The following is a 16,762-nucleotide window of genomic DNA, read 5'->3' on the forward strand; positions in this document are numbered from 1 at the left end:
AAATTCAAATGTCATTTATATATATACCTATGTGTATCCTTGGCCCTTAATCTTCAATAGTTATGTTTGACATCCTTTGTTTAAGTGTTTTGTAACAAATTAGGTCCTTTAGCCCTACCTTTTTTTGTATACCATACTAATGAATATTGGTAATCTCAGTCTCATACTTAATTGTAAAATCGTGTCTAATACATGACCTACTACATATCGTGTAGTTTCCCACCGGATATTGAGCATACCCATAGTATCGGATATGCCCATTCTTATTTTTATGCAATATTATGTTTTAACTACAAATAATTATGAAAAATACATATACTAAAAGTAAATTTCATTTTGTAGGGAATAAAAGTAGCAGAATGAAGCATTATTAAATAAAAGGTGAAAGGAAAATAAAATCTAACAATTTTTGTATATATGGTTTGGGTAAATATATATACATGATTACAAGTCATTGGGCTAGATATCACCTAACCCAAACTTGCAAATTGTTTGTTTTTTAATCATGTACGTACCTAGTCGAACACCCAAACACTCGCTAAGTGTCAGACTTTGTTTTCTCCCCCCCCCCCCCCCCCCCCAAAAAAAATGTGTATCTTAATAGCACTTGTATGCAACGAAAATGAGAGATTTTAATTAACATCTTCCACACAAGATCAAGGTTCTCCCAATCTCGTTGCAAAGCGAATTGTGTTTGCAATTCATGCTAATGTTCTGAAATATATGACATCTATATATATAGTAATATTTCAATAGTCTCCGAGAATACAACTTTACATGCTCTCATCAGATTAAAGTCCCTGTCTGCATACATTAGTCTAGTGTCCCTTTTAGTGTGGCTAATACCATGTACTATGTAGGGTGATTCTCATTTTCTTTAGTTATAATTGTGAAAACTATACAAATTGTCTTGTTTGTCGGAGTTACACCAACAATATGATCAAATGGCATCGTGTGTGTGAAATCACAAATATAACTTCTTAAAGGCATTAGTAGATGAACTTACTTGAAGTCCATGATTATAGCATTTTACTTATTTAGTATGCAAGACAGCAAGAGTGAAAAAAGAACTTGCATAGAAGTTGTTATTTGTTTGGTGTACATTGTACATGGTTCCGAATGACAATACATTGGTCCCCTAGAGTTGATAGAATGTCACGTGGATGCATATTATGATTTGTTACTCCACCACCATACACTTTTTATTATTAGATAATCTCACTGCAAATGGTGCCTAGATGGATGGTTGTGTTTATCATATGTAACATCCAGCTATCATACTAATTTGAAGAATTTTGCTACCAAATTAAATGGACAACTCTTGCTATTAGGATTTTAAAATAAATGTGTTTTCTTAGTATTCTTTAAATACAAGTTTCAGAATGACAATACATTTTCGTCATTTTGGTCCCCTAGAGTTGATAGAATATCATGTGGATGCATACTATGATTTGTCACTCCACCACCATACACTTTTTGCTATTTAGATAATCTCATTGCAAGTGGTGCGTGGGTGTATTTTGTGTTCATCATATGTAACATCTAAGTATCATAGTATTTGAAGTATCTTGATACTAAATTAAATGGACAATTATTTCATTTTTTTTTATCAGAATGCCTAACTATTGCTATTAGTATTTTAAAATAAATGTGTTTTATCATCATTCTTTAAACATATATTTACTAACAAAAGAGAGGTGTATTTAGTAACCGATAGAGCCGAGGGATAGTGAGAATGTATATAAAGACAACACGTGACATGAGAAACTTTTATTTATTGTGTAAATATATAGATTTCCAAACAACTTTTTTTTAGTCCAAATAATATTATCTTAATTTTTATCAGTTGGTTAGGCTATGTGTAGTGGGGGTTACAAATTTGAGGGATAAGTGCTAGGGGTGTAGTGGTGTTATAATCCAATATATATATATATATATATATATATAATATTCTTCAAACAATTGCGGGCGACAAATATCCGTCCCCCCTCTTATCGTCGAAGGAGGGGGGGGGGGGGGGGGAGGGGAGGGGGGGTTCCTTCTTTTTGTTGCCCCTTCTTTATGAGATTTGCTCTCCACTACATACGCCCTTATAAAATATACATGTTTTAAGATTTTGTAAGCAGCCACATTTATGAACGGGTCAAAAATTTTTTTTTGAATGACTAACTAAGTAACGCCGGTACTTCGTACGCGACCCCTATTATAATATTTTAGTGAACATACTATAGTTTAAATTATAATATTTTAATTAGTTATTTTAGTGAACATACTATAGTTTAAATTATAATATTTAAAAAAAAAACTAGTTTATAATTAGTTAACAACTAACACATTACACATTTAAGAACTTTATTATTTCTCTCTCAACTACGTGTGTGTGAAAACAAAAGAACCGTATTCATATGCAACTTTCTAATATGATAATAATAATAATAGTATATTACTCCTATAATAATAGTAAAGATGATATATCAGACGAGAGGAGATGAGGAAGAAGTTGATATATCTATATATATATAGCTGCTGCAGTCAAACTCTGGGACCCACCTCCATCATTAACTACATGACGAATTAATTAACCGACCCGGCTTGCGATCATTCAATATCAACACACACACAGATATTTGTTTACAGATCAGGCAGTGAGTCTGTATTATTATTACTGGATGTATCACAAACATTAATTCATTCATCTTCTATGGCTACTTGAAGAGGTAGGTCCCAGCAGAGCCCAGTTGGACACGCAAGACTCACCTTTAAGAAGGACGTCTGCGCAGAAACCAACTGGGTCCGCAGGACCCACCATGCTCAGAGACGTGACGTCCTTACGCGCAGTACGCAAGCTGTTCCCGCAGGAAAAGCCTCCCAATGATGAAGTACTCTGCATGTTCCCGCAGCTGCGGATACAAGCCATCAGGGAAGGCTACCTGCGCAGCAAAGCTACACGCACAAGGCACTTAACTCTCATAATAATTCAGTAATGTCACATGAAGAAGGAATGAGCAAAGCCGGGAATACTCCCGCACAAAGCCGGGAAAACTCCCGCCCAAATGAGCCAGTTCGTACAATACTGGAGGATCTTTTGTACTGTACCTGACAAGGTATGGACAAAAGATCTGACCAAAGATACGACAGCTCACTGACAACAGTATGACGAGCAGCACGCTCTTGTACTGTATGTCACTATTAGCCGCTGCCTATTCACCAACCTGTCGGAGGACGTGCATGGCATGGCCTGCAGTTGGTGGAACAGGAATAGTACACAGCCGGCCTGGTCACTATCAGCCGCTGCCTATCCACCAACCACCAGCATGGCATGTGCGTAGCCCATAGTTGGCAGAACAGGAACACTATTCAGCCGGCTGTACCTGCTTGGAAACCTACCTTCGGCTATAAATACTCCAACACCTTGGAATGGTATTATCTTATCTTACATCGTATCTCATATCTCATATCTTGATATATTACATGATATCTGCTCTAGTCATTCTCTTAATATACACTTATATTCAAGAGCAACCTAGTCTGATTCTCACGCCGGAGGGTGGTCACAAGGAGGTATCCCCCCTTCTCAGTGACCAGCTCACGGTGTCTGTTTTGCAGGTTATCAGAAGAACCATCTTTGCCGGATCTAACCCCTCGTGGGAAACATCTATTTAGCCCCCAGATTATCCGTAATCTGCCCGGGGTCGATTAGTGTTTCTTCATTGGCGGCATCCGTGCATAAAAGCTAGAACTTAATTCTCAGTTTTCTCAAAACTTCTGGAAAGATGGTTAAAGTTACTCCGGTCACAAAACCAGCAAGTGACCAAGAAATACCGGTAACCACAACCCCAGCTACTAGGGGGAATACCGGCGACTACACAGTTTTTACGAACACTACCCCGGTTACCCAAGCTGGGGCAAGTGCAGTAAATAATCTTTCACTGGGATTCACCGATACCCAGTTAGAGAGACAACGAACGAGGCTCCCCCGCCAAACACTCGATGAAGTTAAAGCGTGGGCGGAAGCACGTCAAAAAGAATTCCAAGCTGAGTTGGATGAACGCTTGCGTTCACTCCAACAGGCTGATGAATTCGTAGAGTACTTGGACGATGATTCAGAGGAATCCGATAGTGACGCAAACCCTCGTCATAGGGCGAAAGGGAAGCGTAAGGAAATGGACTCCCAACCGATAAGGCATTTTGGAGAAACCTTCAAACCAAAAAACGCGGGTGGAAACCCACGTGACTTCTCCAAAACATTTAGACCAACTGCGGCAAATGCGGGAACGTCCAAATTTGCAAGGGACATTGCGGAAGCAATCGCCCCGAAAAGTGCCAAACAGATGTCCAACATCGGCACTTACGATGGTATATCTGATCCAGACGATCATTTGAACAGATTCATAGCGGGGGCAACCGTCAGTAATTGGACGGAACCTACGTGGTGTTACATGTTCCAAATGACGCTTGTTGGGCCAGCTAGAGCATGGTTCGATCGTCTACCGGTCAACCACATCTACGATTGGGCAGACTTCCAACAGAAGTTTAGCCAACACTTCAGCCAACAAAGAAAGTATACCGAAGAGCAATGGACAATCCTCAATTGCATTCGAGAGGAAGATGAATCTTTGCCAGACTTCATCACTCGCTTCAACTCAAAGAAGCTAAGTCTGGGTAATATTAGCGAAGATCTTGTTCGCGCTGCTTTCATCCAGGGCGCGAAAGACCCAGAGCTCATCCGCACCTTAACGGGTAAAGATGGCATGCCATCCACATGGGATGCCATCATGACAGCAGTTAAATGCTTTGCGGAAACGGAGAGACAACTGGGTAGAGATCTCCCCCAGAGCACAAACCTCTACACCCAGAAAACAAGAGAAGACAACGTCCTTACCGCCCGACTAAACAAAAAGCGGAAGCTAAGCATTTGGCAGTCAAGGGTAAACTTTGACACCTCATCCGGCTTGCAACATCGGTTAGGCGGAAGGGATAACGTACAGTCGAACCAGAACTCCAGATGGACGCCACTCACCAAAAGCGTCATCGAGATATTCGCCACTGAGAAGCTCCCATGGCCAAAGGCTCCAATAATCCGACATCGTCACAATACTGATCGGAGCAAATACTGTGACTTTCACAGGACAAAAGACCACAACACTGAAGAATGCACAGACGTGAAAGACATCGTCGAAGCATTTGTCAGAGATGGGACGCTCGCGCACCTCGTGGCGTAACGAACGCTGAGCAGGCTGATGCGTGTAGAATCCCAGTTGGGGAAAACACGAATAAAACTGCAGCTTTAATGTTGGAGACTACATACTGCGTAAACAACGAGATTCCGAACCAAGTGCATATCGGCTCGAAAGGCTCGATGACACTCCCAAGAACATGGAATGGAGCTCAATTACACAATCTGCATGTAGATCAATTCCAAACTTGTAAAAGAAAAGGCCCAGAGCCACTTCTAATGGAAATGATTCTCCTTATCACATTGACGCTGATGGTCTTACATTTATGAACTTTCCACACTGATATGCCGGTCTTCACCGCATACATAAGTAGGGAAAGAAGTCGTTGCGTGTGGAAGGCGGCAAAACCCGCATAAACACAAAAAACGGCAAACCTTCACGCAGGTCAGTCATAGGTAAAGTTTGGTGATCCCACTAAATGAAAGTGCCGGTCCTAACCGCACAAATCATGATAGAGGAAACCGAACTAACCTATTGACAACCGCGCGTCAAACGGTTAATTTATTCAAAACACTGATATGCCGGTTTTCACCGCATAAATAAGTGTAAAGAAATCGTTGCGTGTGGACGGCGGCAAAACCCGCGTAAACACAATAAACGGAAAACCTCCACGCAGGTCAGATGTAGGTAAAGTTTAGCCATCCTACTAAAGTGCAAGTGACGGTCTTACCCGAAAAATCACAAAGGAGGAAGCAAAACTTCAACCTATTATCTACCACGTCCAAAGGTTAACTTATTCTAAACACTTAGAAAATTTCTAAGGAAAAGATGAGGAAAACCTCCACGCAGGTCAGATATTGGTAAAGTTTAGCCATCCTAAGTGCAAGTGACGGTCTTACCCGCACAATCACGAAGGAGGAAGCAAAACTTCAACCTATTATCTACCACGTTCAAAGGTTAACTTATTCAGAACACTTGGAAGGTTGCTAATTTAAACAAAAGTATGCATGAGCAAGTCATATAACGTTTGTAAAGCAAGTCATCCAGTGAAAGTAGCGGTCCTACCCGCACAAAGATTTATATTTCATAATAATTCATTACAAGAATGGCCGGGTAACTACCCGCCTACATGAATATAAATCTATACAATGTAAACCTATCCTAACAGTGGGAAGAGATCTTAAGGTTCAAGCTTCAGGACCACTCCCTCCAAACCCACTTGTACCCGCACCATCAGTTGGCTGTGGCGGTTCAAGGAAGGTCTTTAGAATGGCTAGCCCATCATCAGCAGCAGCAACTTCGTTCACCTTCTCCACCACCGGATGCGGGAAGGCGGCATACTGTTTCACTGCTTGGTCATATACAGCTTCAGTATCCACACATATAAAGGGAAGTTGGAAGGCGGGATGCCTTTCTCAACGAACCCTAGACCAAGCAGGAAGCCGGCCTTTTCCCCATCCTCATGAGAAGCGTTGAGGGCTGCGCTCATGGCATCGTCGTATGATGTGTCCGTGAAGACTCGATGCACAACCTACAAGAAAAAATACAAGTATTAAAACATTTTCTATTTACAAAGAAAAGCGTAAAGATATTATGAAATTACGCATACCTGAGACAACGCTTCTCGAAGAAGCCATTCCTTGGCAACCAGAGCCTCCAGGAGGGCGGCTTGAGCTTGGTTACGGGCGCGTTCGGCTTCACTTTTGTTAAGGTTGGCAAGCAACACTTCCTTAGCAGCAGCCTCTTCAACGCCCTTTAGCTTCCGCTCAGTGTGGTCAAGCACGCCCCTCTGGTCCAAGATCTCTTGGAGCTTCTTGGCTTCTTCCATAGCCAAGGCATCATGAGCCTGCTGGAGCCTCTCTAGCTTGGCTTTAAGCTCCTCATTCTCAATGCGTAGAGGCTCAGCAACAGCTTCAGCCTTGGTGGCCCTCTCAGTTGCGTTCCGGGCAGTTTCCTTAGCCAGCCGAAGCTGTTCATTAACAGCTTGGGCAGCCTTGGAACGGGCCTCGAGACGGGCCTGAACTTCAACTTCAAGGGCCTGGAAGGCCTTCTCCTTTTCCGCAGCCACTGCGGCAAGCCTCTTGTTCTCCTCCCGAATGGCCCGCGCCTGAGCCACTTCCAGGCTACGCGCCGTCTTTAACTTGTCGTTTTCACGACAAAGTAACTCGACGCGCGGCTGCATCCGGGCAAGGAGAATCCGCAATTCATTCGACAGCCTACCCTCCTGGTAGCTGGACATGGCTTCCCCCAGCGCACCGGCGGGGGCGGCGTGGCGCGCCCACTCGACGCATTCTACAGGCGTCCGAAGGGTTGTTCCTCGGCGGATTTTCCATCGTGGAACATACACTTCATTGGAATCCGACACTGCAAAAGAAAAAGGCAGTTATGAAAAGATGATAAAAGAAAAATATATATAAAATAAAGGCCAAAATAACCCTACGCACCTGTAGGGTCGACGAGAGGCCTGTAGCCGCCAAACCCATCACCCGAACCTAACGGATATCCATCCAAGAGGTCAGGCAGATGGGAAGGAGGCAGAGATTGGCTTGACGCCCCAACCCCGGACATACCTGAAGGACCGGCCGTAGTCGTCGGCGCCGGAGGAGGCATAGCGGAGGCTGCCTTGGTAGAAACCAGCGGAGGTGAACTCACAACCGCGGCAGCGGCTGCGGAAGAATCCACAGTAACATTCACCGCCGGCTCAGTGAAGGAATCAGTAAATATGGCACTGACACCCGGCGGAGATGTCATCACAGTTGGAACAGTTGGCTCAACCGGGTGAGCAACTGAACCAACTAAAGCAAGCGCAGACGCCTGGGTCATCGCCTCGGGTAGGTTGACCAAACCTACCGTCATGGGTCCGGAGGTGCTCCTCCCCGCTCCACCCTGGAATGCGGTAACATCCACGCCTGCACAAAGAAGATATAAGTATAATGGTGGAAAGCTATGCAGTTAAAGGAAGATTATACTTACGGGTTTTCTTGAGCCTAAAGGTTCTGACAGGCGGGGTCGAACCCGATGGAGCCGGCCTCTTCACGCCACTCACCGTCGTCACACTGGGCTGCCCGGAGGTGACAGCCGTCTCAACCTCCGGAACAGTGGTCTCACTACCACCAGGGTTCCCCGCCGCCTCCTCGCTCTGGGTTTCCGAGTCAGACCGGACAACCGGATCAGCGGTGGAGGCAACCTTCGCCTTGCCCTTCGCGCCAGTGGCCTTCTTTATCCGCACCAACGGAGGACCATCTGCGGATTCCTCATCAGAAGATGACAAGATTAGAGGAATTCCAGCAGAGGTTTCAGCATTGAGAGGTCGATGGTTGAATAACTCCTTACCTGGCCGCGTGGCGCTCAGAATGGGGTGGCCTGGCGGGTAGACCTCCACAAACCGATCCCTCGTTTGCTCCAAGATGGGCAACTCGTTCTCATCGAGAGCACGAGTACCCATCCGAGCTGGACCATCAGCCTCCCGCGGATGCAGGAGCGACTGCAAGTCGTTTCCCTCTGAAATAAAAAGAAGAAACAGTTAGAAGAAAAACCTATATCAACAAAGAAGACAGAGCATACCGTAAGGGACAGAGTTCAAACCGTATTCGAGGACGATGGGAATCTGTGACGCCTCCTTCCACACCCGGCTCATCCCGAGCATCGCCATCCCAGACTCCGCAAAGCGATACACCGGAGTCTGGATCCGGGAGATCTTGGCGAACCAATCCGCCTCCTGGTAATTGGGGGCGTGAAGGGCGGGGAGTGCTCTCCCATTCTTAAACGTCATCGCAAGGGGGACGACGCGAGCGGAAATATAGAAAAATTCCCGCTTCCACGACCGAAGACTGCGCTCGGTAGCGCAGATCTTCAAACCCTTGATCCGATTGACCAAGGTGTACCACCCCTGGATGCACCTCCAGGAGTAGAAAGTCATCAACCGATCAACGTGGGGCTCCACGCCCAGAATGAGTCACACCCACTCAAAGTGGCGGATCTTGGTGATCGCCATCGGGTGTACCTCCGTCAGATGCACACCGTGCCTTTCCAAGACACGGTATACAAACTTCGTCAATGGGAACCTGAGATTCCCATAAACGAAGAATGCAGCGTACACCCCTATCTTGCCCTTGGGGGCATCGTACACCGTCTGGTGTGGCTCCGGAAACTCAGGCTCGAACGGCTCGAGCATGAACTTCCGGACGATGTACTGGTAGAGGTCAATAGGAAGAGCGCACTGGCACTCGCCAGCAGTGCTCTTATCGTCCTTTTCGGACGTCGACGTCGGGTTCTCGACGAACAACTCAGACTCCTCGGCAGTGGCCTCAAAATCACGGGTAGAAGACATGTTTTGGATGTACAGAACAACGATTTCAGAGGAATGCTCGACGGAATAGTGAGTATTTGCCGGAAATCGTTTAGAAGATGAAGAGAGAAGTGAAAGTGTGGACTAAGATGCACCCTCTCGCCCTTTATATACTCATCGCAATTAATGCGATGAATTTAATGCGGACGAGAGAGAAATCGCAGGTGCAATGAAACTATGACACGTGCCAAAGAGCAAGCTGGCAACAGCTGTTGAAAGGACGCGTGCCATTAATTTCGCGGCCACGCGCCCGAAAAATCGCGCCCACGCGCCTGAAAAAGCGCCTGGAATGACCATATACTGTCACGTCGCCATAACTTCCTGCACGTCCTGACACTGTCAGAAGAAACCGTCGGACGACGTTTCAACAGTTTGGAGTGTTCTTATCCTTTCACCAACTCTTCGAATTTCAAAAAGATTCAAAAGTAAGCGGGAAAATACCCCTTACCTTGGCAACCAAGTAACTATAAGACAGGTGCGAGTACAGTGTTAAGGCAAAACCCTTCACATACTTAGCACCTGCAGGGAATTGAAGCCAAGAATACCTCGGCAACCAAGTAACCATAAGACGGGTGCGAGTACAGTGTCAAGGCAAAACCCTTCACATACTTAGCACCCGCAGGGAATTGAAGCCAGGAGTACCTTGGAAGTAAACTATAAGACGAGTGCGGGTACAGTGTCAAGGCGAAACCCTTCACATACCTAGCACTCCGCAGGGAATTGAAACCAAGAAGGATCTTCTGGGCAGTGCTTGCGGAAACGGGAATAACATCCCCGCATAGCGGGAACGTCGAGAACTAGATTGTTTGAACCTCCAAGATGGAATTGGTTGTTTAAACATAATTGATCACTATGTTCAAAACTACCAAAACCTCATGGAGAATCTACACAAGTGGAACTCAACGCTCCTGACTTGCGAGGAGGTTACAGACCTACCCGCATCACACCCAAAGATCAAGCAGAAAAGTCGGGAATTTCTGCGTGACATTAGGACTTCCGCGGGAAGAATCCCCATGGAAAACCTTAAAACTAAACCCTTTTCAAAACCCTTTGCTTAAGTCCAAAAGTTCACCTCACTTATTAAATTCGTGATAAGAACATTGGACTGGGGGACTTGAAGAGGTAGGTCCCAGCAGAGCCCAGTTGGACCCGCAAGACTCACCTTTAAGAAGGACGTCTGCGCAGAAACCAACTGGGTCCGCAGGACCCACCATGCTCAGAGACGTGACGTCCTTACGCGCAGTACGCAAGCTGTTCCCGCAGGAAAAGCCTCCCAATGGTGAAGTACTCTGCCTGTTCCCGCAGCTGCGGATACAAGCCATCAGGGAAGGCTACATGCGCAGCAAATCTACACGCACAAGGCACTTAACTCTCATAATAATTCAGTAATGTCACCTGAAGAAGGAATGAGCAAAGCCGGGAATACTCCCGCACAAAGCCGGGAAAACTCCCGCCCAAATGAGCCAGTCCGTACGATACTGGAGGATCTTTTGTACTGTACCTGACGAGGTATGGACAAAAGATCTGACCAAAGATACGACAGCTCACTGACAACAGTATGACGAGCAACACGCTCTTGTACTGTATGTCACTATTAGCCGCTGCCTACTCACTAACCTGTCGGAGGACGTGCATGGCATGGCCTGCAGTTGGTGGAACAGGAATAGTACACAGCCGGCCTGGTCACTATCAGCCGCTGCCTATCCACCAACCACCAGCATGGCATGTGCGTAGCCCACAGTTGGCAGAACAGGAACACTATTCAGCCGGCTGTACCTGCTTGGAAACCTACCTTCGGCTATAAATACTCCAACACCTTGGAATGGTATTATCTTATCTTACATCGTATCTCATATCTCATATCTTGATATATTACCTGATATCTGCTCTAGTCATTCTCTTAATATACACTTATATTCAAGAGCAACCTAGTCTGATTCTCACGCTGGAGGGTGGTCACAAGGAGGTACCCCCCCCCCATCTCAGTGACGAGCTCACGGTGTCTGTTTTGCAGGTTATCAGAAGAACCATCTTTGCCGGATCTAACCCCTCGTGGGAAATATCTATTTAGCCCCCAGATTATCCGTAATCTGCCCGGGGTCGATTAGTGTTTCTTCATCTTCTTCTTCTCCTCATCTTCTTCATCCTTTCACTCCTATAAGTTTTATAACATATTTTCAACATGTTACTTTAGTTATATTTATCGGGTTAGTCACGTTATATAAGTCTAGATTTATTGTTTAAGTGTTACTAGGAATTATTTAGGAATTAGAGTTATAGTAACAAAACATATAAAAAAACATGTTTGTGTTTAATATGAGTTTTTGTTTCATTTATTATTTGTTTGAGAATTATTAGGATTAGAGTTACACTAAATAAACATGTTTGTTTTGGTGTATAGAGTTAATAATATTATGAGAGTTCCATAAAATCATTGTGTTAGTTAGTTGTTACTTTGGTCTAATTAATTTTCAGCATATTTTTTTAATGGTTTTTGTAATTTATAGATTCAGGAATGTGAAAGAGAGAATGAAGATGAGTTTAGTAACCAAGCAATTGCAAAAGCTACACCAAGTGATTATTTAGAAACTTACAAAGAATCATATTATGTTCATCAACCCACACCTCCCCACCAAAACCTGAAAGGAGCCGTGAAATCGTCGAAAAAGCGGTCGGAATCACATGGCGATGACCGAGGGGTGTTGTTTAACAAATGCCGACCGAGTGCTCGGGAAAAGTTCGCGGTGGTTCCGTTTGAAACCACCGCGGTTGGGCGTCGGTCTGACGCTAGCCCGAACGGGTTATTCAAGACGATATTTTCGTCTATTGTTAATAAGTCCCCGAGATTGGCTTCATCTTCGTCGGAGCAGGTAACTCCCGCTCGCGGGAAGGAGGAGCAATGGAAAAGTACGGTGGCCGAACTTTCACATAAACTCGCTCACGCTACGAAAAAACACGATGAAGCGATTTTAGAAGCTTCTCGGTTAAAGTTCTCGGTCACCGAGCTCGAAAAGAAGCTAAACAAACTCGAAATATATTGTCGGAATCTTAAAACCGGGCTTGATAATTGCACGAAAAACGAACCGAAACAGGAACCGATTAAGATTGGGGATCATGATACCGTGATCGAGCATTTTCTCGTTTCGGTATCGGAGTCCCGAGCCTCGATGAGGCATCTTGGTCGTTCGTTAACCGTACAACTCCCGCAAATCGATGGTGGGAAGTTTTACGATCGTATAAAGTTACTTCTTCACCCTTATGAAATTACAATATCCGCGTCGACAAACCCTAGAGTTTTGATTTTGTACCTTGAAGCTCTTCTCACGCATGCATTTTACGAGGATTTTGAATCGGTTGGGTTTAAAAGATCCGGGTCGGGTTATATTCTTAACCCGATTCAGAAGTGTGAAGAAAATTTCAAATGTTTTTTGAGATTAAAAGAGTTAAGTTGGGAAGCGGTTTTAAATAATGGAACTAAACAGTTTAGTGAGGAGTTTAGTAAGTTTTGTGACCGGAAGATGAGTGAGGTGGTGGGGATGTTGGGGTGGACCCGGGCTTGGCCCGAACCTCTTTTGCAAGCGTTTTTTGGCGCATGTAAAGCGGTTTGGTTGGTGCACTTATTGGCAAACTCAATTCATCCGGGGTTACCTATTTTTAGGGCGGAGAAAGGGGTCCGGTTTGATCCGGTTTATATGGAGGATATAGGTGGGGACAAAGTGAGGAGGTGTGAGGGACCAACGGTTCGAGTCATGGTCGAACCGGGGTTTTATATTTACGGAAATGTGGTTAAGTGCAAGGTTATATGCAAGTATCATAGCAACAATGGGTTCATACATGGTTCACCTAATAGTACCCCTTTATGATTAGTTTATGGCTTGATTTGCCTTTTGGGTCAATTAAAAAGTTTTTTTTTTTTTTAATGACATAGATGTGTTTAGGATATTATTGTTATTAGAATATGGATCAAAGTGAAAAAATGTTTGTTGTGTTGGTCTTGTTTTTACGCATTTGTTGTTGTTGGTGTTTGAATTCTGTTTGGCTAAAGTGGTTTAAATTGGGATCCAAACAAGGTGAGATGTTTGACTTGGTACATTTTTATTGTCTTTTCTTTTGTCATGAAATATTTGATTGGTTAGTAAAAGATCCTTTTTTCACTTTCACAGAAGTGAAACATAATGACAAATATGGTACTTGTTTCTTTCCAGAATCTTTTCTTCTCATATGAGTTTGATAGAAATTTAAAATACAAATAATATTTACTTATTATGGTTAAGATATTAAAAAAAAAAGAAAAGAAAAACACATTATTTAAAGTACAATTTAAAGATTTAAAGAGTTGGTAGTATACATCAACCACTATGGTTAAGGTTGCTGAGAATTGCGTTTAGATGATCTTTTTATTCAATACATCAGATACCTTGTCTTTTCTCGGATTAAAGCAACGCTTTTCTAAATGTTGATATGCTGCTGTTCTAATAGGGCATCTAAACTAGTTGCAATGGTATATTTAAACACATTACAATGATCGATGATGTGTCTAAATCCATTACAAGATATCAGGTTATATAATGGTGTGTTCAAACCAATATTATGTTACGTTTAAAAACCACTTGTAATTTAACGAGTACATGTATCAATCCCTTTAAAATATACTTGTCGTGCCCCGGATACTTCATAAGCATCACATGCATTTTCTGCTACTATAAAAAACTCGTCCTCTTATGTACAGAATACGGTGGGTTCAAAAGACAAGTTGCCATACACAAGAGACAGAATCATGAATTGGATTATTGGAATCTTGTTAATGTGCATATTGGCTAAAGGATAAGAGGACATGGAATATTTTGAGCTTCGGTTTTTGTTCAAATTTGCACCTTACTTGATTGTATTATTGTGTAATTTCCAACATTTTGTTTTATTTACTGGTTCATTCAATACATAATAATACAAATATGTAAAAATATTTAACTGTCTTTCAAAAGTAACAAAATATAAAAAAGATGAACCAAGTTGACATCACATTTATTTTAGTTTATTTTATGAAATAAGAATCACTTTTTTTGTTGGGTTCAGTTGAGAGAGACTGGTCAAGCCCATTGGGAATGGCTCTTGCAGCATAAAGGGCCATGGGCTTAGTAAAAGAACATGGCTTTCCTTTTCAAAGTATTCAAATTTCTTCATGTGAGCCTCAAATTTTTAACCTTTTGATCTATTTTATATTATTATTATTTTTTTAAAATTTAGTTTTAAGTGTAAGTAGTGTGCTTTTTTCCATATGTGTATTTTACTTTCATTAGTTCGTAAGCATGTCATTGATTTATACTTAACTTTTACTAGCTTAATTAAGTGAGTACCACTACCTATAGAATCATAGTCGAATGTTGTCGGAGACGAAGAGAAAGGACTTAAAATATTTGTTTAGTTTCTCTCTTTGATAACGCCTTTTATACGAGTGCATGAACCCTATATGTTTGACACTTGATAGCTAGTCCATAATCCTAATATACGCGGCTTTTTGATTATATAAACCATGTATATATCGTTTCATAACATGGTTCCTCTTTTTTAAAGTTAAAAGTTAAAACAAGTGACGAAAGACGTGAGGTGTTACAAACACCAACTATTAGTTAAATTCACACACATTTGTTTGGTTGTGAGTCTCATTTGTTATATAAGATTTTATTTTATGTTTTATTATTAACATAAAACAAATAAAATTAACCAACATATCTAGGAAGATATTGAATTAATACATAACTAATGTGAAAGATTACAAAAGCTCGGGGATGGTAAAGTCTGTTTAGTTATGCAGGCTTAACCATAACCATAATCAATGTTCGATTATGGAAGAATGCTTAATCATAACTATAACTGAATGGCTGGTTAACCATAAGTCAGTTAGCTATTGGTTTTGATTAATTTTTCAATGTGATTTTCATGTCTGGTTGAATTTGGTTTGGTTATTACGTAGAAAATGAAAATAGAGTTTTAAAATTTGGCAATAGAGTTTTAAAATATGAAAATAGAGGTATAAAAGATGAAAATAGATGTATAAAGTTCGAGGAAAAAAACCCGTAAACATATCAAGTTCAGTTCATTTTGGTTAAAGTCGATTAACGGAGACACGTTAACTGTTACCATAACCGAATGGTTGGTTAATCATATTCACTTAACCATAACCGAATGATTAAGCGTTTTCGGTACTCGTACCGATTTATACCGTGATATAAGCTTATTCGAGATGACTAATCTCCCAATTAATACCATTTGAGCAAGTTAGACTCCGAAGACCTAAAGATTAGAGAGAACAAGACATGCAATTTACTTCAATATATTCTTACTAGCTTTAGAAACCCGTGTATTACACGGGATAAATTAATGTATAAATTACAATGAATAATTTAATACAAATAAAAAAAATATAATTAAGTCTCTTTATATTATGTAAAAAAATGTATTGCAAATATAGTCGTTTTACATCATTAAAAAATTTGAATTTTAAATAAAAAATATGTTGTTCTACTATCGGTATACAATAATGAAGCAATGCCAGTGAAAACAACATTTAAAACAATGAGGCCTTTCGATGTGAAAGATGTAGTAAAATTCTTTCACAAAAATGTTATACGTTTCATACCTGGCAATAGACAAAAATGACACCAGATTTTTCTTTTTAAACAGCTTTCATGTTGTCCTTATAAACATATTGTTGTTCAACTATAACAATAGTCTTATAATGAATATAAAAAATGGAAGATTTGTCTATGATTTTTAAGACTAAATATTTGTTTAAAAATAAAAAAAAAGTTTATTATCGCTTTCTTTAATATGACGATGTCTCAAAAAATTAAATGTTAATGTACTTTTTAAACATAAACTATTTTATATATGCATTTCAATCTTAAAGAAAATATATTTATGATACATAATTATTATATTAATATTTTTTATATTAGTATGTTTAGAATGTAATTTATTGCATTAATAATTTAATCAATAGAGATTAATCATATATTTAGAACCAAGATTTTTTTTCATCAATAGAAAGTGATTTTGGAGGGAATTTGATAGTGAGAATCAATATCAGAATGACATGTGTCAGAATTATTTTCTTTTATTAGTATAGATAGATTAATTTAATTCTAAACTTGTCATGCCTTTTATAGGCTTACATCCAAAGCTAAATAACTGACAACAAAGTTAACAAACACATACACGTACTAGACCACTAACCACT

General features: G+C 41.5%; 1 protein-coding gene across 1 annotated transcript; it reads left to right on the forward strand.

The window, feature by feature from the left end:
* Nucleotides 1-11,906: 11,906 nt before the first annotated feature.
* LOC143586361 (IRK-interacting protein-like) lies at nucleotides 11,907-13,515 on the forward strand. The gene is made up of 2 exons (XM_077067924.1): nucleotides 11,907-11,927; nucleotides 12,033-13,515. The coding sequence occupies exons 1-2, from the start codon at nucleotides 11,907-11,909 to the stop codon at nucleotides 13,386-13,388; spliced, it is 1,377 nt and encodes a 458-aa protein (XP_076924039.1). The 3' UTR covers nucleotides 13,389-13,515.
* Nucleotides 13,516-16,762: the final 3,247 nt, after the last annotated feature.

Source organism: Bidens hawaiensis, unplaced genomic scaffold (genome assembly GCF_021521415.1).
Source record: "Bidens hawaiensis isolate Kalapana, Puna unplaced genomic scaffold, B.hawaiensis_p1.1 tig00034616_1, whole genome shotgun sequence".
NCBI classification, from domain to species: Eukaryota; Viridiplantae; Streptophyta; class Magnoliopsida; order Asterales; family Asteraceae; genus Bidens; species Bidens hawaiensis.

What these genes read in the sequence shown, in the direction of transcription:
- LOC143586361 (XM_077067924.1), top strand. Translation starts at nt 11,907, where the DNA reads ATGTTTGTTTTGGTGTATAGA. An exon ending in TGTTTGTTTTGGTGTATAGA is followed by an intron (nt 11,928 to 12,032) that starts GTTAATAATATT and finishes TGTAATTTATAG; the next exon opens with ATTCAGGAATGTGAAAGAGA.